The sequence below is a fragment of the Macaca nemestrina genome, chromosome 13, assembly GCF_043159975.1.
Source record: "Macaca nemestrina isolate mMacNem1 chromosome 13, mMacNem.hap1, whole genome shotgun sequence".
Lineage (NCBI taxonomy): Eukaryota > Metazoa > Chordata > Mammalia > Primates > Cercopithecidae > Macaca > Macaca nemestrina.
In genome coordinates this window covers 53973100-53996201 of record NC_092137.1, presented here as the reverse complement: position 1 = coordinate 53996201, position 23102 = coordinate 53973100, and the positions used below count along the sequence as shown (strand labels likewise).

The 23102-nt window shown below is 38.5% G+C and overlaps 1 protein-coding gene across 11 annotated transcripts in view; it reads left to right on the top strand.

Annotated features, from left to right (window-relative positions):
• LOC105465032 (ankyrin repeat and SOCS box containing 3) overlaps nt 1-22578 on the top strand; it is a 194334-nt gene extending 171756 nt beyond the window's left edge. For all 11 annotated transcript variants that reach the window (XM_011713215.3, XM_071076682.1, XM_071076681.1 and 8 more), the window contains one exon: nt 21895-22578. In XM_011713215.3, coding sequence (XP_011711517.2) covers nt 21895-22082 — 188 coding nt within the window. In that variant the 3' untranslated portion in view covers nt 22083-22578. The remainder of the gene's footprint in view (nt 1-21894) is intronic.
• Nucleotides 22579-23102: the final 524 nt, after the last annotated feature.

Below are 23102 nucleotides of genomic sequence, written 5' to 3'. Positions count from 1 at the left end.
ACTCAAAAAATTTGCCAACTCCTGGTCAGGTCTAAGTAATTAAATTATTATGGATAAAAGCACATGGCTTTAGTTCGTCCTGAACCTTTAATGATTAGATATATATAATTCTCTCCAGAGTGTTAAATGGATCTGGATCCTACAAAGGGTCCTTTAAAGGACCCCAGGAAACTCTCTTGATCTTTTTATTTCAGTATTTCCTTGCTTTGTTCTGAAAAGGATTTAAAGCAGTTTATATAATACATATATATTATCACAAAACAGTAAAACAAAAGTAGAAGGAAAAGAAAAATGAAAAAAAAAAAAGGTGGGGGGTAGATTTAAAAAATGGAGTCAGGGAAAGCGTAGCAATGGGAATTTGATACTTGTCTATGGATAGGCTGTATGTTTGACTCTGAGCTCTGTTGTCATTGACACTAGGTGACAGGGTTCATAAGATCAAATAAACCTGTTCCTCAGAATAGATTTTCTTGGATGCTGTTACAGCTTCCTAGACAATGTCTTGGTAGCTGTGGTTTCTTGGGACTTCTTTTACGTGGACTGTTGTTTTCATACCAAAGTGCAATTCAGTAAAAGCAGTTCTTAAGTAGTCATTACAGTGTGGTTCAGGTACCCCGACTTCCGTTGCTGTGACTTGACGAAGAGCTAGATTTTAGAATATCTGGGAATGGATGGCCTGTGTGCCTTTTGAGCAGTTCTCTCTAAATATTGTATGTCTCAACTCAGTTTTTAATTAATTAATTAATTAATTAATTAATTTGTGGGGGCAAGGTCTTGCTCTGTTGCCTAGGCTAGAGTGCAGTGGCACGATCATGGCTCACTGCAGCCTCTACCTCCTGGGCTCAAGCAGTCTTCCCACCTCAGCCTCTTGAGTAGCTGGGATCACAGGCATGTGCCACCACGCCCAGCTAATTTTTGTATTTTTTATTGAGGCAGGGTTTCTCCATGTTTCCTGGGCTGCTCTTGAACTTCTCCTGGGCTCAAATGATCCTTCCGCCTCAGCCTCCCAAAGTGCCAGTATTATAGGCACGAGACACTGTGCCTAGCTTCAGCTTAGTTTTTAATAGTAGTACATAGCAATGAGTTCAAAGTTATGCTACCTAAGAAGTATGAGAATGCAGATATTTTGTATTGCAAATTGGATTGAGAACATATTTTTAAGTAACAGTTGATCTTAAAAGTAGAAGCAAAAGAAAAATGAATAATGAAGGTTGATCTGTGGTAGGGTGAGTACTCCAGGAACATTATAAGGATTCCTAACTAAATATGGTGGGTTAAGCAAGTATCCAGTTTAAGCAAAAATTTCCCTTGAAACTTTGAGCAATGCCTCTAGTTTTGAGCAATGTTCTTTTCTCACATAGCCTTCAAGATAAATAATCTGTGGTAAGTACACCAAGGTAACTACATACGATAATTTATTTTATGTGATTGTTAGATGCAGAAACAAAGCTTAGGGTTAGGAATAGTTGGTCTGTAATCCTTTCTGGTAACAATGAGCTAGCATTCCAGTTGTCTGCTAAAACCATTTCTAGTTTAGGATAATAAAACATTAGTTTTTAAAAGAATATTTGTTTTTCTGTTTTCTTTAGCAAGAACATGTATCTTGCTCAGTTTATAACACATCATTAAGTTACTTGTTAAAAAGATGAGAGTTGGAGCACAACCTTATTTTATGCCAAAGAAAAATTTTAACTTTTCTGCTGACTTCAACCCTATGGTAATAATCTGGTGCAGGTTCTGCATGGACAGCAGACAGAATATAATGGTTGAAGGTTGGAGCTCTAGAATTAAATAGACATGCCTCCACCACTTTCTCTCTTTTTTTTCCTTTGACTACCCAAATTTATTCATTTTAAACTTGACATGATTTATCTTTTTTAACTCTTAATATAGCACTAGAACCTCTTTAAAATTTCATGGAAAGAAAGGATTTATGACATATATTTAAAATTTATTGGCTAAAATTTAAAAAAAATTTTTTGATCAATTTATTTCAGGCCATTGTAATCTGGTTTATATGGTCCTGGAGGAATAATCATGTACCGCAAATCCTTTTTTTTTTTTTTTTTTAATTATACTTTAAGTTCTGGGATACATGTACAGAACATCATGGTTTGTTACATAGGTATACACGTGCCCTGGTGGTTTGCTGCACCCATCAACCCATCATGTACATAAGGTATTTCTCCTAATGCTGTCCCTCCCCTAGCTCCCCACCTTCCAACAGGCCCCGGTGTGTGATTTTCCCCTCCCTGTGTCCATGTGTTCTCATTGTTCAACTACCACTTATGAGAGAGAAAATGCGGTGTTTGGTTTTCTGTTCCTGTGTCAGTTTGCTGAGAGCCTCTATCACTTTCTAGCTACAGAGAAGTTACTTACATCCCTGAACTTTGGTTTCCTCAATTATAAGAAGAGATGGTAATAGTAGCTACCTCATATCATTTTCACAATAGACATTGTCATTGTGGCAGAGACAGACCTCAGTTAACTGAGTTCCATTTCATTTTTATCTTCCCTGGAACAAAGAAAGACTGGATTTTTCAGCTTTGATTGTTACATGATTGAGGCAAGTGGTCAAAGCATAAACCATGGCAGGTAAGCACTCTTTGCTCTCCCTTCCCTTGTTGAAAGCAATTTGAAAGCTCATGTTTGAGATGGTGGTTACACAGGATGGGTGACACCTGGGACACTCAAGTGTCATTTTAGGAGAATTGCCTGACCTACAGAGGATTTTGCATGACCAAGAAGTAAACCTGTGTTGTATTAAGACACTGGTTTTTAGGGTTTATTTGTTAGCATAGCATAACCTAGCCTATAGCCAAGTTAATTTATAACCAGATCCTATCCCAGAGTCAGTGACCAAGGAAAGAGCAATAAAAACAAAACAAACTGGATTAAGAAAATGTAGCACATATACACCATGGAATACTATGCAGTCATAAAAAAGGATGAGTTCATGTCCTTTGTAGGGACATGGATGCAGCTGGAAACCATCATTCTCAGCAAACTATCGCAAGAACAGAAAACCAAACATTGCATGTTCTCACTCATAGGTGGGAACTGAACAATGAGAACACTTGGGCACAGGAAGGGGAACATCACACACGGGGCCTGTTGTGGGGTGGGGGGAGGGGGGGGATAGCATTAGGAGATATACCTAATGTAAATGACAAGTCAATGGGTGCCGTACACCAACATGGCACATGTATACGTATGTAGCAAACCTTAACGTTGTACACATGTACCCTAGAACATAAAGTATTAAAAAAAGAAAAAAAGCGACAAATAGGCCTGTAATGCCACTTTGAGAGGCCGAGGTGGGAGGATTGCTTGAGGCCAGTAGTTCAAGACCAGTTGGGCAACATGGCAAGACCCCATCTCTACAAAATAAAATAAGAAAATTAGCCAGGCGTGATGGTGAATGACTGTAGTCCCAGCTACTTGGGAGGCCTAGGCAGGAGGATTGCTTGAGCCCAGGAGATTGAGGCTACAGTGAGCTGTGTTCATGCCATTGTACTCCAGCCTGGATGACAGAACCTGATCCTGTCTCTTAAATGAAAAAAAAAAGAGCTACAAATAATGGAGCAGTATACTTGGTAAGAGTATTTATATGAGTGATCTATGGTGCAATAACTCAACTATAGGCCACCTGCTCCTTATTTTAAACATTGATATGCAAAGCCCTAACTTATAGTTTTTAAAGCACATCTTCAATAAACTCAGTTTGGTGGGAAGTGGGGTAATAGTGGGCCTTTTAAAATATATGGGATAAATTGTGCAGTTTGTCTACCATGGGGGCCATGCTCATAGAGTTAATAAAGCTAAATATTTAGTGAGAATCAGAGCCCATTCTTCACAGTAGTTCTTAACTCTAGATTCATTTCCTCTGGATGCTTTTCACCTGGTGAGGCATTATTACTAAGAACCCAATCAGTAATTTCCTGTTATCTTAAAAAACTGGACACATGACCTTTCATTTGTTGAGTGGGAAACTTTCAACCTCCCAGACACCAGCCATGTTGTGGACCTTCACAAGTTTAGCAGATTCGTGCCTTGGTTAACATTGCCTACATTCTACTTTATTTCTAGATTTAAGAGCCAGACTGATAAATTTGTTTTTGTTTTTTTTTAGTGAGAAATTTATACTTAAACTTGAAATTTTAACAGGGTTCCAACTGCCCACTTACAGTTTTAACTTCACATAGCCTCTTGTTACTCCAAGTTTTTTGGGTTTTGTTTTTGTGGGGAAATTCTTTTTAAACTAGATACTAATGGGTTGTACTCACATTTACTGGGACATTTTGCTGTTAAAACTATTTTAAAGTTACCATCATGTCCATTGGTACGTTAAGAAAGGAGAAATTGACCAGGCGCCGTGGCTTATGCCTGTAATCCCAGCACTTTGGGAGGCCGAGGCAGGCGGATCACCTGAGTCGGGAGTTCGAGACCAGCCTGACGAACATGGAGAAACCCCGTCTCTACTGAAAATACAAAATTAGCTGGGTGTGGTGGCGAGCGCCTGTAATCCCAGCTACTTGGTAGGCTGAGGCAGGAGAATCACTTGAATCTGGGAGGTGGAAGTTGTGGTGAGCCGAGATCCTGCCATTGCACTCCATCCTGGGTAACAAGAATGAAACTCTGTCTCTCAAAAAAAAAAAAAAGAAAAGAAAAAAAAAGGAGAAATTATGGCCTTAGAGTAAACAGAGGTTTTTTTTACATGTTCTAAGTATGAGATCACCAGTATTGGTTTGAAAGCCCATCCCACTCTTTCCACATAACTACTTTATTTATAGACTGTAGGATGTTTACTAGGTTCCTGTCTGAAATAAGTATTATGAAAAAGCTAGTATTAAATATCATCCAACTTCTTAGGGAACGGAACAAGATTAGAAGGAAAGGTTTCTCGTTGCAGCTGCCTAGATGACAGCTCCGTTGAACATGAAAAAATTAAAGGTGACCAATATATAAAAGGTACAAAACCATGGCTCTGAGGAGAGTGTTGGGGGCAGTGGGTGAAAAATTAAGGGGTTAAGGCAGAGTTCATGGTCCTTGGTTTGACAATGAGATATACCTTTTATTTTCTTTATGATTTGTCTTTCTTGGTAGGCCTGAATTACAGAATTTAGAACCTTAAAAATTAAAATAACCATCCAGAGGTAGAACTGACCCAACCACAAGAGCTCTCATTTTACCCAAGTTTCCTCTTGGTTCTCAAGATGATCAAAGGAAGCTATAGAGAGTAGCACTTCAAGAGGCTTCCTCCCTGATACTTCAGAAAGGGAAGGGGAGCAGAATCATGTGATAATAAGGAGGCTTAAAAAAGGCTGTTGTAAAGATAGCACCAGAACCTCACTTCTGCATCCCTGTTGCCTCTTCTATCTGTCATGACCCTTTTTGAGGGAGTTCCCATGTGACAGTCCCTCACAGGATCAGCCCAAGGCACTGGATGAAGCGTCTAAAAACACATTATTTGTATCTACTGGAGATTGTGGAATTTTAGGACCCACCATTTCTTATATAAAGAAGGGCTAGATTATGTGAAATGTCAGCCATTGCCCTTTCTCCAGGTTAAATGTGTGATCTGCTCTAGAGTATGTGATTTTGGGGAAAATTCTTTGTAACGTGGTTCATGTTGTTTGGATAGAGATTCATAGTTGGTACAGAATTCATCTTGAGGAGACAAAGAAGTAGTAGATGCAGATCGAGAAAGAATCAGTTGCCATAATCCTCATCTTTTTATAAGGTGGTCTTTCCATACCACATATATTTCTGTGGACTCGCTTCTTAGTGGCTAAGATAATGGGCCACAAAATTGTAACAGGGAAGGTTAGGACGTTAGAACGTGCTAAGTTAGAAATAAAATTGAAACATAAAAAGACTGTCTTCTATGATGTCATTTTTTATTTTCTCTGGTGGGGGAAAGGTGGACAGGTATTTCCTTAGTTTGGTGATCCTGCTCAGTTGCTTTAATTGTAGATGAGAGAGTTCTTCCATTTTTGAAGAAACACTGGTTACAGTTGATAGGTTACCATATATGGTCAGTTCTACTTTGTAAATATCCTCCAAATCCATTATTATTATTCCATCTCTTCTGCTACTGCCTTTGTTGATTACAATGATCATTTCTGACTTACTTGACTTGAGTACACTCCTGAGTGCTCAGCCTCTATTATTCTCAAAATCACTGTTAAATAAAACATGTTTGAATATACCATGCCCCTTAAAAAAGAGAATATAAAAGAACTCATTTCTCTCAGAATAAAGGTCAAACTCTAGCAACGCTCTTCATACTCTAGCCCTTTCCATGCTTCCCCATGCTGTCCCACCATGAGTACTGCACATGAGTACTTGTTTTCCTAAATACTCCACCTTAGAAATGTGCCAATGTTTTCTCCAAGACCTTAAGATCCTCTAACATTCCTCCCCTGCTGCTTTTAATGTTATTGATTCTTACTTGTAGTAATTCATCTCTGAATCATCTTCTCCTCAGCTTATGTTTCCTGAAACTCTTCTAACCATTTCCTCTCTCCTTTACATATTGGCTACCTTAAGGGTCTCATCAGGTTTCCTAACACCTGGTAGTTACCTGTCATACTGCACTGCACTTGTAGATTTTTGAGAGTGCACCCTTTAAAAACAGAAGAGCATTTTTCACATTCTCCTCATCTGATCATAAAAATATCTTCTCAGCTGAACTCCATGAGATGTTTCCTGTAAACTGACGAGAAGACAGTGTACCCAGGATAAACTGGCTGAATCCAAAAGGGTTTGAAGATTGGATGGTGGGAGGTCAGCTTCTGTCTTGTTGCTGCTAGTGACAATACGTTTTTAATGAAATGCTCTTTCTCATAATCAGTGAGAACCTTGAGAATCATTATGACTGACTCCTAAAGTTGTTCATCTAAATTGAATTCTGATAATCTCCTTTATTCATATATTAGGAGTTATTTACTATCAGGAATAGTAAAAGCAATAATAATGAACTTGGTTTGGTATGATTAGGTAGAGTGGCGTAATTGAAGGTGGAAATGTGGTTAGGACAGAAGCTGTAGCTTCTCATAGTCTGTCCATTTGAGAACGTCTAACCACTCAGTCTGTAGTGTTAGTTAGTTCCAAATGTGGACCACTGGCAGAAGTCTTCAGTGAAGAGAGGCTCTCATGGAAGTATTTTTATAGGTAGGCATGTACAAATCTAGTTATTTATTAATTCCTTAATGAGTGGATTCCTTAATTACGTGTCAGCTGTGTATCAGACACTGATTTAAAACCTGTGAATGATATAGCTAAAGCATCTACATTAAAAAAGTAGAAGAACTCCAAATAACCTAATGATGCATCTGAAAGAACTAGAAAAGCCAGACCAAACCAAACCCAAAATTACTAGAAGAAAAGAAAAAATAAAGATCAGAGCAGAAATAAATGAAGGTGAAGCAAAGAAAACAGTACTGAGGTTCAGTGAAACAAATAGTTGGTTTCTTGAAAAGATAAACAAAACTAACAAACATTTAGCCAGACTAAGAAAAGAAGAGAGAAGATCCAAATAGAATCAGAGAAGGAAAAGAAGACATTATAACTGATATCACAGAATTTCAAAGGATCATTGGAAGCTACTATGCCAGGAAATGGGAAAACCTGGAAGAAATGGATAAATTCCTAGACACATACAATCTTCCAAGATTGAACAGTGAAGAAATCCAGAACCTGAACAGACCAATAACAAGTAATAACATTGAAGCTGTAGTAAAAGTTTCCCAGCAAAAAAAAAAAAAAAAAAGTTCAGGACCTGATGGCTTCACTGCTGAATTTTACCAAATATTTAAAGAAGAACGAATACCAATCCTCCTGAAACTATTCTGAAAAATAGAGGAGGAAATACTTCCAAATGCACTCTGTGAGGCCAGTGTTACCCTGATACCCAAACCAGACAAACACACATCAGAAAAAAAAGAAAACTACAGGCCAGTATCCGTGATGAATATTGATGCTCAGCAAAATACTAGCAAACCGAATTCAACAACACATTTAAAAGACCATTCATCATGACCAAGTGGAATCTATCAATCACAGGATGCAAGGATGGTTCAACATAGGCAGATCAATCAGTGTGATAAATTGTATCAACAAAGTGAAGGACAAAACCCATATGATCATTTCAATTGATGCTGAAAAAAATCAGATAAAATTCAACATCTCTTCATGACAAAAACTCTCAAAAAACTGGCTATGCCTCAACTCAGTAAACACCATGTATGACAGACCCACAGCTCATATCATAGTGAAAGGGGGAAATACTTGAAGCTTTTCCTCTAAGATCTAGAACATGACGAGGATGCCCACTTTCACCACTATTACTCAACACAGTACTACTGGGAGTCCTAGTTAGAGCAGTCAGACAAGGGAAAGAAATAAACGGCATCCAAGTTGGAATGGAAGAAGTCAAAATGTCCTTGTTTGGAGATGATATGATTTTATATTTGGAAAAACCTAAAGACTCCACCAAAAACCTATTAGAACTGATAAACAGATTCAATAAATTTTCAGGATACAGAATCAACATACAAAAATTAGTAGCATTTCTATATGCCAACGGTGAACAGGCCAGGTGTGGTGGCTCACACCTGTAATCCTAGCACTTTGGGCAAATCACCTGAGGTCAGGAGTTCGAGACCAGCCTGGCTAACATGGTGAAACCCCATCTGTACTAAAAATGCAAAAATTAGCTGGGCGTGGTGGTGGATGCCTGTAATCCCAGCTACTCAGGAGGTTGAGGCAGGAGAATCGCTTGAACCCGGGAGGTGGAGGTTGCAGTGAGCTGAGATCACACCATTGTACTCCAGCCTGGTCGACAGACCAAGACTCCATCTCAAAACAAAAACAAAAACAAAAAGTGAACAATCTGAAAAAGAAAAAGTCCCATTTACAATAGCAATAAATAAAATAAAATACCTAGGAATTAGTGTGACCAAAGAAGTGAGAGATCTCTACAATGAAAGCTGTAAAACACTGATGAAAGAAATTAAAGAGGACACACCAAAAGAGGAAATATATTCCATGTTCGTTGATTGAAAGAATCAATATTGTTAAAATGGCCATACTACTTTACAGATTCAATGCAATTCCTATCAAAATACCAATGACATTCTTCACAGAAATAGAAAAAGCAATCCTAAAATGTATATGGACCCACAAAAGACTCATAATAGCCAAAGCTATCCTGAGCAAAAAGAACAAAACTGGAGGAATCAGATTACCTGACTTCAAATTGTACTACAAAGCTATAGTAACTAAAACAGCCTGGTACTGGCATAAAAACAGACACATAGACCAATGAAACAGAATAGAGAACACAGAAACAAATACAGATAGCTACAGTGAACTCATTTTCAACAAAGGTGCCAAGAACATACATTGTGGAAGGGACAGTCTCTTTATTAAATGGTGCTGGGAAAACTGGATATCCATATGCAGAAGAATAAAACTAGACCCCTATCTCTGGAAATATGCAAACATCAAATAAAAATCCATTAAAGACTTTAAGACCTCAAACTACTAAAAGAAAACATTGGGGAAACTCTCCAGTACATTGAACTGGGCAAAGGTTTCTTGAGCAGTACCCCAAAAGCACAGACAACCAAAACAAAAATGGACATATGGGATCACATCAAGTTTAAAAGTTTCTGATGCACAGCAAAGGAAACAGTCAACAAAGAAAAGAGACAGCCCACAGAAGGGGAGAAAGTATTTGGAATTTCCTCAAAAAACTAAAAATAGACCTACCATATGATCCAGCAGTCACACTGCTGGGTATATACCCAAAAGAGAGGAAATCAGTGTATTGAGGAGATAATCTGCACTCATGTTTATTGCAGCACTATTCACAATAGCCAAGATTTGGAAGCAACTTGTGTCCATTAAAAGATCAACGGATAAGGAAACTGTGGTACATATACACAACAGAGTACTAGTCAACCATAAAAAAGAATGAGAGCCTGTCATTTGCAACAACGTGGATAGAACTGGAGGTCATTATATTAAGTAAAATAAGCCAGGCACAGAAAGACAAATTTTGCATGTTCTCACTTATTTGTGGAACTAAAAATTAAAGCAGTTGAATTCATGGAGATACAGAGTAGAAGGCTTGAGAAGGATAGTGGGGATGGAGGGTGAGAGGTGGGGGTGGTTAATGGATACAAAAATATAGTTAGATAGAATGAATAAGATCTATTTGATATCACAATAGGGTGTCTAAGGTCAGCAATAATTTATTGTACAGTCTACAACAAGTAAAAGCGTGTAATTGGATTGTTTGTAACGCAAAGAAAGGATAAGTGCTTGAGGCAATGAATACCCCATTTACCCTGATATTATTATGCATTGCATGCCTGTATCAAAATATCTCATGTACCCCATAAATATATACACCTACTATGTACCCACAAAATTAAAAAGTTTTAAAAATAAAAATAAATTCTGTTTTAAAAAGAAGACACACATCCAGCCAACAGTCATATGAAAAAAAGTTCAACATCACTGATCATTAGAGAAATCCAAATCAAAACCACAATGAGATACCATCTCATAGCAGTCAGAATGGTTATTACTAAAAACTAAAAAATAATACATGCTAGTGAGATTGTGGAGAAAAAGAAACGCTTATACACTGTTAGTGGAAGTGTAAATTACTTCAGCCATTGGGAAGACAGTGTGGCAATTCCTCAAAGACCTAAAAACAGACATATTGTTCGATCCAGCAGTCCCATAACTGGGTATATACCCATAGGAATAGAAATCATTCTGTCATAAAGACACATGTACACATATGTTCCTTGCAGCGCTATTTGCAGTAACGAAGACATGGAATCAACCTAAATGCCCATCAGTGGTAGTCTGCATAAAGAGAATGTGGTACATACACATCATGGAGTACAATGCAGCCATAAAAAAGAATGAGCTCATGTCCTTTGCAGGAACATAGGTGGAGCTGGGGACCATTATCCTTAGCAAACTAATGCAGGAACAGAAAACCATATACTACATGTTCCCACTTCTAAATGGGAGCAGAATGATGAGAACCTAGGGACACATAGAAGGGAACAACAGATACTGTGGCCTATCTGTGGGTGGAAGGAAGGACAGGACCAGGAAAAAATAAGTAGTGAGTACTAGGCTTAATACCTGGGTGACAAAATAACCTGTACAACAACCCCCCATGAAACAAGTTTACTTACATCACAAACTTGCACATGTACCCCTGAACTTAAAAGTTAAATTAAAAAAGAAAAAAATTATGTGAATGAAAAAATAAGGCAACATAGCTCTTTGATTAGTACAGTAGCTAAAAGGGAAGGATTCAGGGTTATGGCAGAGTTTTCTTTTTGAGATGGGAGGAGTTTGATCATGTTTTATAGATCAAGAGGGTCTCAGTTTATAAAATGACATCAAAGATTCAGAGATAACGGGATAATTTGTGTAGTGAGATTTCATATAGGCCGGATGGAGATGGGATTAGCCTCAGGTAGACCCATTTCTTTGAGATAGAGAAGAAAGATGAGCATGGGGTGGACATAGATAAATTTATAGTTTGGAGATTGGAAGCTCAGGAAAAAAAGCCCATAAGACCAGTTTTTACTCTGAAGTAGGGAGTAAAGTCTTGCTAAGGAGGAGATTGAAGTGAAAGTTGGGGAGGGAACTTGGTGTTTTGGAATGTTTGCTGTGGGAAGCCAATTGAGAACCATTGAAAGATTTGCAGAGCAAAACCCTACAGGTCTGGTAGAGGCTGGAAGTAGAACTAGTTCATGTAGTTGTATTTTCCAGTATTGCTTAGTTTTCTTTGTATTGGGGTGCAGAAGGAAAATGGTTAGATTGATCCTGGGTGTTGTCAGAACAGGGGCAAAGGAATTGAGGATAAAATAATTGCAGTGATGGGCCCATGGAATCCAGTCTAGATAGGAAAAGAAATGAGAAAGGACGGGACCTGAAGGATGAGGGGGGAGGAGTTGGGACCTGAGGTCTCCATGATGTTAAAGATCGGTTATGGCAGTAAGGGAGAGCAACCTCTGGAAGAATAGAAACTGGTGTCTGTTGGAGTTTAAAGACAGAAGCATGGATCTGAAGTGGTGCACAAAAACTGTAAGAATGCTAACATTGCCTCCCAGACCTTGCAGCAGGTATAGCAAGGCGTGGAAAATTTTCAAAATTGGCCAAGGAAGTAATTTCCTTGCAAGAATCAGGCTTTTGTGAGGAGAAGAGGTGAAGGCAGAATGTTCTGTACAGTGTTCATGGTAGAATGGGGATTCCCGAGGACTTATCTCTCTCCCCACCCCCCAATTAGCAAACATGGCCCAGTGCCTTGTACCTACATATCTGAAGGGGTTACATCAGGGTTTTCCAAAGTCAGGTGCATGGGGTTGACTGTGCCACCACATTTGTGGTGTGCTGTAGTGAATTTTTGTTCATGTGTGATTGCTTAGTGCACCTATAATGATATTATGTAGTTTTAATTTAACCACTTCTCACAAATTGGTCAAGTGACTTAAAAGGATTTCTGTAAGGAAATAGTGTTATTAAAAGTGCAAGCACAAGTGAACCAACGTAATCACTGTAGAGCTGCATCCTCTTGTTCTTTACCAGGCATGTTATGTGATAAAAATGATGACCACCTGGGTTACCAGGTTGAAGGCAGGTTGGTGGTGGGGGAAAGGAAAAGATGTAGGTCAAACAGTATAAAGCTGCAGTTATGTAGCATGAGGAAGTTCTAGAGATCATGAGGACTGTAGTTAAAAATACTGTGTTGTGTACTGGTAATTTACCAAGATAGTAAGTTTTAGGCACTCTCACCACACACAAACACATGCGTGCGCACACGCACACACACACGCACCAGCAAGGTAACTATATGAACTATATAAGATGATGGGTATATTAATATTTGTTTGACTATAGTAATCACTTCATTATGGTAGGTATATCAACATAAGCATACAAAACATCACATTGTTCACTTTAAATATGTACAATAAAATAATAAAAATTTTAAAAAGCTAAAAAGAGCTAAAATAGAAATGACTACCTACCACCTAATTGCAACTGACAAGAAGTTTAAAATTATCAAGAAAGTATTTGAAATATAGTCTCACCTTTACTGTAACAGTGAGCCTTGTCCTTAACATGTAGTGTGCCTTGAGATAATTAGCTAATGAAAGAACCATACTCAGCAAGACACTGTAATGTACACATTCGGAACATGAGGACAAGCACTGATTTTTTTTTCTCAATGTTTAAGTCTTAGGATACCCAGTCCATTATTTTTTTACAAAATTTACTAACCATAATGATAAAGGCTTAGAGCTCTTTTTGAGTTTTCTTATTCAGTAGCAAAAGACAAAAAGTCACAGACCACTGGGGAAACACATGTCCTTCCTGCCACAGTAAAACTGGCTGAAATAATATGAGGACAAAACAAAATGCATTCCTTATTAGCAAATGTTGTTAAAGGAGCATAGAAAACATTACTAAAGCATTAAAGAAGAGTTTTTTTAGAAAAACCCTGCAGATAGAAAGTTTGGTATACTAAGTTGGAAGGAGATTTGTGGTATTTATAACATGTTACAACTTAGGGTATTTGTTAAGATTCTGTTTCAGTGAGAGAATAGACAATTTTTTAAGAGCCACTAAAGGAAAAATGCACCAGAGAAGAGATACAGTGAGGTGTTTTTAACAATGGGGATACAGTCTGAGAAGTGCTTTGTTAGGTAGTTTTGTCGTTGTGCAAGTATCATAAAGTATTCTTATGTAAACTAGATGGTAGAGCCTGCTACACACCTGAGGCTACATAGTATAGCCTATTGCTCCTAGGCTACAAACTTGTACAGCATATTACTGTGCTGAACACTATAGCCAATTGTAACACATTGGTAAGTATTTGTGTTTCTAAACATAGGAAAAATACAGTAAAAATACAGCATAGGTGGGGCGTGGTGGCTCATGCCTGTAATCCCAGCACTTTGGGAGGCCGAGGTGGGCGGATCACCTGAGGTCTGGAGTTCGAGACCAGCCTGGCCAACATGGTGAAATCCTGTCTCTACCAAAAATACAAAAATTAACTGGGCGTGGTGGCGGGCGCCTGTAATCCCAGCAACTTGGGAGGCTGAGGCAGGAGAATCGCTTGAACCCGGGAGGCGAAGTTGCGGTGAGCTGAGATCATGCCACTGCACTCCAGCCTGGCGACAGAGTGAGACTGTCTCAAAGCAAAGCAAAACAAACAAACAAAACAGCATAAAAGATAAAAAAATAAATGGTAGATCTGTATAGGGCACTTACTATGAATGGGACTTGCAGGACTGGAAATTGCTCTGGGCGATATCAGTGAGTGAGTGGAGAGTCAATGTGAAGGCCTCAGACATTACTGTATGCTACTATATACTTTAACGCCATATACTTAGGCCACACTAAATTTGTAAAAAAATTAATTGATGTTATGACACCTGTGACATCACTAGATAATAGGAATTTTTCAGCTCCATTATAATCTTGTGGGGCCACCATCGTATATGTGGTCCATTGTTTACTAAAACATCCTTACGCAGCGCATGGCTGTATTGGCAACAGTAATGGCTTATTTAACAGAAAGATGTGTTTTGGAAAAGCTATGTAAGAATGACCATTGATGGAGTGGTGGCTTCTTTTATCCAAATGTAAGGTAATGGAGATAACAGGAAATGAGTTTACTGCATCATTCATAGGCTAGTACAGGAAAAGAGATGAATCCAAAATTGCACGAAGTAGTGTCATTGTGGATAGTTTTTAAAAACGTGACCTTTAAAATATATTAGGGTCTTTGCAGTACTTTATAATGAGGTGGGAGTGACCATAATTATTGTTTATACATCCAAAGTTTTGTTCATTATCTGTGATACAAAATATAAAAGAACCCTTAAATTCAAAGATAAATTATGTGCTTTTCTTTTACAAAAATACAGCTTTTCCTTTCTTGGCGATAAATAACTGTCAGTACTTTGCAACCTACCACATATTTTGTAAAAATTCTGTTGATTTAGGGAAGAGATGGCATTTTAACTGAGTGAGAAGGTAACTGCCTTCTGAAAGGAACTCCCCTCCATGCCCCCCAACACAAGTTAAAGCCAAGCCCTGAAAGAAACTTTTACTATGTGGAGATGATTTTGAAAATAGGTACTAGGAAATACTTTTATTGTTATGTGATTTTCTTGCAAAAAGTAGTATATATCACCTGGAAAAACTCTTACATTGACAAACTTAAAACACTTGGAAATAGTTCCCCTCTGTTTTGAATTGCATTTAGTAAAAATGCAAAACTTTCTAATTAGCTTATAAGCTAATTGATATCAGGAAAAAATAGAAATTTACCAGATTAATTTTGACAATAACTTTTTCATAATTGCTAGATAGGCTAGAATAGAATCCTGGTTTAGTTCAGCTAAGCCATAATGTACTTCTCTCATTTAGACGTTTTTTCAGCTACATCCATGTATCAGAATAAACTGGGCTTAGAACCAACTTTTGGAATTGCTAGATCACTAAGAATTAAATTAATAAAGCCTAGTCAATCACCATGTTCTTGTTAAAATATTAATATTTAATGGAGTCTTATACCTTTAGTTAAAAATGAAATTATTTAAAATATTTCATATTGGCTTATTTTAATTTTATTTTATAGTACAAATAATGTTTGGTTAGTAGTATACATATAATTTATATGTAAAACATATACATTGGGTTCTGTGCTCAGAGACTTTGCTAATTTAGTGTTTAATCAAAACATTTGGAGATCAGTAGATTTTTTTTTTTTTTTTTTTTTTTGAGACGGAGTCTTGCTCTGTGCCCCAGGCTGGAGTGCAGTGGCGCGATCTCAGCTCACTGCAAGCTCCGCCCCCACGGGTTCACGCCATTCTCCTGCCTCAGCCTCCCGAGTAGCTGGGACTACAGGTGCCCGCCACCTCGCCCGGCTAATTTTCTTGTATTTTTAGTAGAGACGGGGTTTCACCGTGTTAGCCAGGATGGTCTCGATCTCCTGACCTCGTGATCCGCCCGTCTCGGCCTCCCAAAGTGCTGGGATTACAGGCTTGAGCCACCGCGCCCGGCCGAGATCAGTAGATTATGTGGTGCCTAGGATTTGTGTGGTATTTCACTTTATAAAATGCTTTTGCAAATGTGTTCCAACTTGAACCTCCTCAACAGCCTTTTGATGCAGGGAAGTGTCATTATGCCCATTTTGTAGATGAGGCATTATTCTCATTTTGTGGAGGGGGAACTGAAAGTCTGAATATTTAGATGACTTGCCCAAGGTCACACAGCTAGTTAATAGTCAGTGCCAGCACAGGTGTTACTACTAGATGGTGCTTTTCCATTGAATCCATTCATTGCCTCTATACTGGTCATTCGTCTATACTGGTCATTCCTGTTGTTTTGACTTCATGTCCTAATCTACTACTTATTTTTCAGAGTCCTCAAGTAGTCGTCTTTTGTGTGTTTTCTCTAGCGGTTTTAGTTATAGTCAGTGAGAGAGAGAGACAACACAAGTAAATTAAGAAAAATTGGGAACAAAAGGATGGAAGCCAACCAGAAAGACAATATATTAATGATGAAAATAAAAATGGTAGTAGATGACTCAGAAGTCAGATAAATACATTTGATGTGCAAAACATTTCAAAGAAACCAGAGAAATGTAGTTCAGGCAAATAGGTCATTTGAACATTGGCCTGAGGACAGACTAGAGATGAATGTAAAAATACAGTGGGTGTGTATGATATAGATATAGTTTTGTGCTATAGTAAAGTTGGCATTTGTGAGCATAATGAATTAAGAATTGTGATGTTTAATTTGATCATTGTGTCTGCTTTTGATTTTAACAAAACTTTATATAACAACATGTAGTCTTCTATCTTGATTGTTCTGCCAGTACATATAACAAAATGAACAAAATAGAGGAATTCTGTATAGGAATTAAAAGTTAAATGTTACTTGTCTGCTAGATCTATAGATAAACTAAGTTTAACATACTGAATAAAAATGATTGGGTCAGAAAAGTGACTTAAAAGTGTGGCATGGGCCGGGCGCGGTGGCTCACGCCTGTAATCCCAGCACTTTGGGAGGCCGAGACGGGCGGATCACGAGGTCAGGAGATCGAGACCATCCTGGCTAACACGGTGAAACCCCGTCTCTACTAAAAAATACAAAAAAACTAGCCGGGCGAGGTGGTGGGTGCCTGTAGTCCCAGCTACTTGGGAGGCTGAGGCAGGAGAATGGCGTGAACCCGGGAGGCGGAGCTTGCAGTGAGCTGAGATCCGGCCACCGCACTCCAGCCTGGGTGACAGAGCGAGACTCCGTCTCAAAAAAAAAAAAAAAAAAAAAAAAAAAAAGTGTGGCATGGTTTCAGACATCATTTTCTAGGTTACAGTCACTGCCATAATCCAAGAACATGGAGTTTTATTCAACAAACTAAAATATAGTTTTAATAGGTTTCATGAAAGTAAGTTTTACATACCGTTTCTGTGGCCTTTTTGTATTATAAATTCAAGGCATGACTTGATCTTCTAGCCTAGTGGCAACATGTCTGGAAATACTATGCGTCACTAAAACTTTCAAAGGGATTTTGTACGCTTTGAAATACTGCATATATGGTTACAAAATTCTCTTAGTATTTACTGGCATATTAAACTAAAATGGCACTGACAGGCATATTATTGTCTGTGTTAACAATCTACACATGAAAGACTCCCTCAGTTCAGCTGAACATAGTTCTTACCTCTAATTGTTCATTAGGCCAGTGATCTGTTGTGCTCTTAGAAGAAAAACCAAAATGGTGCAATTGAAAGTTGAACCAATACCTGAAGTAGCTATACTTTTCCTTTTTTATTGTTAAATGGAAAGATATTCTGAAATTTATGATAGTTTCAGTGGTTTAGAAGATGTTGGAGAATTATATTGAGCTTGTCACAGTTTAAAGAACCCTGGACTGGGAGTCAAATCATTTAGATCTAGTTAACAACAGCTATGTTGTGATGTGCAACATCTCAGTGGGCAAGTCACTTAAGTGTCTCCTAACAAACGCCGAACTGGTCTAGTGTGGCTTGATCACTCATGGTTAAACTTCTACACACATAATTAGCATAAACAAATGATTTATTAAGCTTTAAAGATAGACCCCCAGTGATGTAGTCATGTAACCTAGACAAGCTGGTCAGTGCTACATGAAGTGTTAGGGCATGTGGAGGAACTCTTCCCAGTCAGCCTATAGAATTTTAAGCCAGTGTAGTCTGTCCACTCTGAGAAGCTGGAGCATCATTAAGGATCCCTTATCTCCAAGGAGCAGCTCTCCTCCGGGTTGCACAGCCGTCCTTTATCTTTCTTCTGGGTGTGTAGTAAGTATTCATGTTCCTAAGAATGTGCAGAATGAAGAGATTCAATTTAACAGATGCCTATTAAACTCTAACTGAATATAAGTAGAAATTCTCTTCACCAACTTCACTTTAAAAACACACACTGGATTAACCAGTCTTGTCATGTTTTCTTTCATTTCCATCTGACTGTGTCTATTGGCATGCTCTGTGTTTGCAGCTGGCCAGCTACACTCTAGAATGCCAGTGTTCCTACCAGCAGAGGTGTGTGCTTACCAAACAGCAGTTATGTTTATTTCTGAAACTTTTTATTACATTGTGCATATTATTGTATGCTGAGACCAGCATGGTCAGGGAGACCCTAACCCGACAGCGCTAGAGGAATTAAAGACACACACACAGAAATACAGAGGTGTGAAGTGGGAAATCAGGGGTCTCATAGCCTTCAGAGCTGAGAGCCTTGAACAGAGATTTACTCACGTATTTATTAACAGCAAACCAGTAATTAGCATTGTTTCTGTAGATATTCGATTAACTAAAAGTATTCCTTATGGGAAACAAAGGGATGGGCCGGATTAAAGGAATAGGTTGGGCTAGTTATCTGCAGGAGGAGCATGTCCTTAAGGCACAGATCGCTCATGCTGTATTTTGTGGCTTAAGAACACCTTTAAGCGGTTTTCCGCCCTGGGCAGGCCAGGTGTTCCTTGCCCTCATCCCTGTAAACCCACAACCTTCCAGCTTGGGCGTTAGGACCATGATGAACATGTCACAGTGCTGCAGAGATTTTGTTTATGGCCAGTTTTGGGGCCAGTTTATGGCCAGATTTTGGGGGGCCTGCTCCCAACAATTGTAGTTGAATAATTCCAGATTGCACAAGCTAATGAATTGTGAGTGTGAAAAGAGAATGATTGTTTCTTTTAAGGCAAAGTAGAATCCTTTAAAAAGACTTGATATAGATAAGCACAGAACAGAAATAGATATTGAATTAGATGTGGCTACAACAACTGAAAGCAGAAATGCCTGTGAAAATATGGAAGGATTATGCACTCACCTTGTTTCATACATGCGTTTAAATCCATGCTGTAACTTAAAGAAAGTGAAACTATGTCCTTATTTATATAGTGGTGAGTAAAAAATACATAAATAAACTGCAAGCCTAAGATGTTACATTCTAGATGTGGTTCATGTATCCATTTTAAATTAGAATGTTTAAAGTATGTGTGGTGTTTTGGTCACCTGCTTTAAGGTGAGTTTCTATGAACTGACCAATTATTGTTCATGATCCTCCTAAGAAGGCTTCCTTATACTTGATAGTTGAACATAGTCAATCTACTTAAACCTTGGGAAAACTGTGGTGTTTGCAGCTTGGGCGTGCTTTCCGTATGTATTCCTGCTACTTCGTCCAGTGGCCCCTTTACCTGTGTATTCCCATCTTTCATGTGAGAACCATCATTTCTCCTTTAAGTTTATAGAAAAGGGTCAAATTTAAGTAAGATATGGATATGAAAAATGTTGGAAATAAATGTGCTATATACTATAGATACTGTAATCTTATTATTTATAATAGGGAATCTATGACTCATGGTTTAAGAAAATGCCCAGCTTAGACTCAGGTTTTATGTACAAAATTGATAACTTTTGCTTTCTTATTTGGCATTTTAAAACACCAGTTTGAGTGATTTCTTTAATTCTGAATAAACTAAACCTAAACTAGTAAACCAAAATGATGATAAGTTAACTTCTGTGGCTTGGAAGATATTGAAGATGTTAGAGAATTGATTTGTCTCAAGCCCTTTGGGTATTAGAGTTTAAAGAACCCTAGACCTGGAATCAGACTAGCTGGTCTGGTATCAGCTGTGCTCTTGATAGTACTTGTCTTTGATGCTCTGATCCTGGTCTGTTAATCATTGTTACATTTCACAGGGATTTATAAAAGATTTCTTGAACTAACAAAAGGCTTTAGGTCCGATTCACATAAAAGCAGACATTAACTTCTTTATTTAACACTTTTCATCTTGGAAAATGAAACTGCTATCATATGATTTTCTTTTTTTTTTTTTTTTTTGAGACGCAGTTTTGCTCTCGTTGCCCAGGCTGGAGTGCAATGGTGTGATCTCGGCTCACTGCAACCTCCGCCTTCCAGGTTCAAGTGATTCTTTTGCCTCAGCCTCCCTAGTAGTTGCTATTACAGGCATGTGCCACCACGCCAAGCTAATTTTGTATTTTTAGTAGAGACGGTGTTTCACCATGTTGGTCAGGCTGGTTTTGAACTCCTGACGTCAGGTGATCTGCCTGCCTCAGCCTCCCAAAATACTGGGATTACAGGCGTGAGCCATCACGCCTGGCCTACCCAAAGTATTAGGATTACAGGTGTGAGCCAACATGCCTGGCCTATCATACAGTTCTTAATTATGTGCACGTGGATTGTCCTTTAATTGGTAATTAGCTTTTGGCTGCAGTGCCTTGCAGATACACACACATACACACACACACACACATATACACACACACACACACACACACACACACGCTTTGGGTTCAGATAGATCTGAGTTTGAATCCTGGCTCTGCTTCTTACTAGCTCTGTGACTTTGGAAAGTTGTTTTTTTAAATCTCTACAATAGCCTGATAATATATACCTCATGAAGTTAATGAAGCTAAACAAAGAGTTTGAGTGAAGTATTTGGGCTTATTGCATAGAAGGCACTCAGTAAATACTCCCTTTCTCTCAGAGCCAATTAAAAATTTTCATTCTGTGTTACGGTTAAAAAGGAAAACTTGCAAGCTGTACATCTATTCACTTGATGTGATAGGTCTGGAAACCATTTGTAATGAAATAGATTAAGAGAAAGGGCCAGGCGCGGTGGCTCAAGCCTGTAATCCCAGCACTTTGGGAGGCCGAGACGGGCGGATCACGAGGTCAGGAGATCGAGACCATCCTGGCTAACACGGTGAAACCCCGTCTCTACTAAAAAATACAAAAAACTAGCCGGGCGAAGTGGCGGGCGCCTGTAGTCCCAGCTACTTGGGAGGCTGAGGCAGGAGAATGGCGTGAACCCGGGAGGCGGAGCTTGCAGTGAGCTGAGATCCGGCCACTGCACTCCAGCCTGGGCGACAGAGCATGACTCCGTCTCAAAAAAAAAAAAAAAAGAAAGAGAAAGGTAGCATTTGCTACCGTGAGCTTCTACCATTTCTAAAGTTGGTTCATCCATTTCTTAAGTGCAGTTATTGACAGATCTTTAGAATTTGAGCATTTAGTGTTTGCGGCCCTGGATACTGACTTTAAATGTGTGGCCAACAACTGAAGGGAGAGGAGCCAGTTGAAGGCTGTAGAAAAGAATAAATAAGGTTTATTGTGGTCATACTGACTCCAAGTAGTCTTCTTTCAAAGTAATTCTAAGCAATATATCACTTTTATTACTAAGAGTTGGGAAAAAGAAAAAAAAATGAATTTCCCTTAATGTACTATTACATCTTTCTGTTTAAAAAAAGTTTCACCTTGCTTTTTTTGTTTCTCCAGCCACTATTCCATCCCTGACCCATCTTTGTCGTTTGGAAATTCGGTCCAGTCTAAAATCAGAACGTCTACGGTCTGACAGTTATATTAGTGAGTTGCCGCTTCCCAGAAGCCTACATAATTATTTGCTCTATGAAGATGTTCTGAGGATGTATGAGGTTCCGGAACTGGCAGCTATTCAAGATGGATAAATCTGTGAAACTACTTATCACAGCTCATTTTTTCCTCTGAAAAACCATCGAGACAAAAGAGCCATGGAGTACAAGGTTTTATGATTTTATAGTCAAAAGATGATTATTGTTTGTGAGATAGGTTAGGTTTTGGGGGGCTAGTAGTTTAATGTGAATGTTTATGTTTACAACTAGCCTTCCCAGTAAAAAAAAAAAGAAAAGTAAATCTCACTTATATTACTTTATTGCAGCTTCATCACCAGTACATTATATGTTGTAATATTTATTTACCTGACCATTTTCCGCTTTATTTTGCTAATAAACTGTGATGTTGCTTCTAGTGCTAAACATGGCATATTTCCACCTATGATTCGTGTTTACCTGGTGCTAGGAGCTCAGAATGGAATGCATAAAGCTTCACTGGAAGTGTATACAACTGTGGTGTAGAATCTGTTGTTGTTATTATTTTACTTAGACTTGAAGATGTCTTATGTTTATTAAAGAACACGTTTTCCTATTTTATCGCAGTTCATTTCATCTCCTAATTAAATCGCTTTTTTTTTTTTTTTTCGAGATAGAGTCTTGCTTTGTCACCCAGACTGGAATGCAGTGGCACAATCTCAGCTCACTGCAACCTCTGCCCCAGGGTAATTCAGTCACTTTTATGAAGAATTGATACTCATTGCCTTTTCACATGTAAACTCACAGGAAAAAATTATTTTACAAGAATATAGAAAATCAAGCATATTGCTGGGTTTTCCCTTCCAGTTTCTTTTTATTGTTTGACAAAAACAAAAAACAACCACCACCAACCCACCCAATTCTAATCTGCAAAGGCAAGAACGCCCTAAACTCAAAGACGTGCTCAGTTGGGAAAAAAAATTGGTTTCAGTTTTGAGATAAATGAGCATGTTAGCACAATTAGGATTTTAATCAGGAGACTGAGAGGGGCATGTCTGTGGCACCATCTTCAAAGAAAGAAAGGGGTTGGGCATGGTGACTCCCGCCTGTAATCCCAGCACTTTGGGAGGCCGAGGCAGG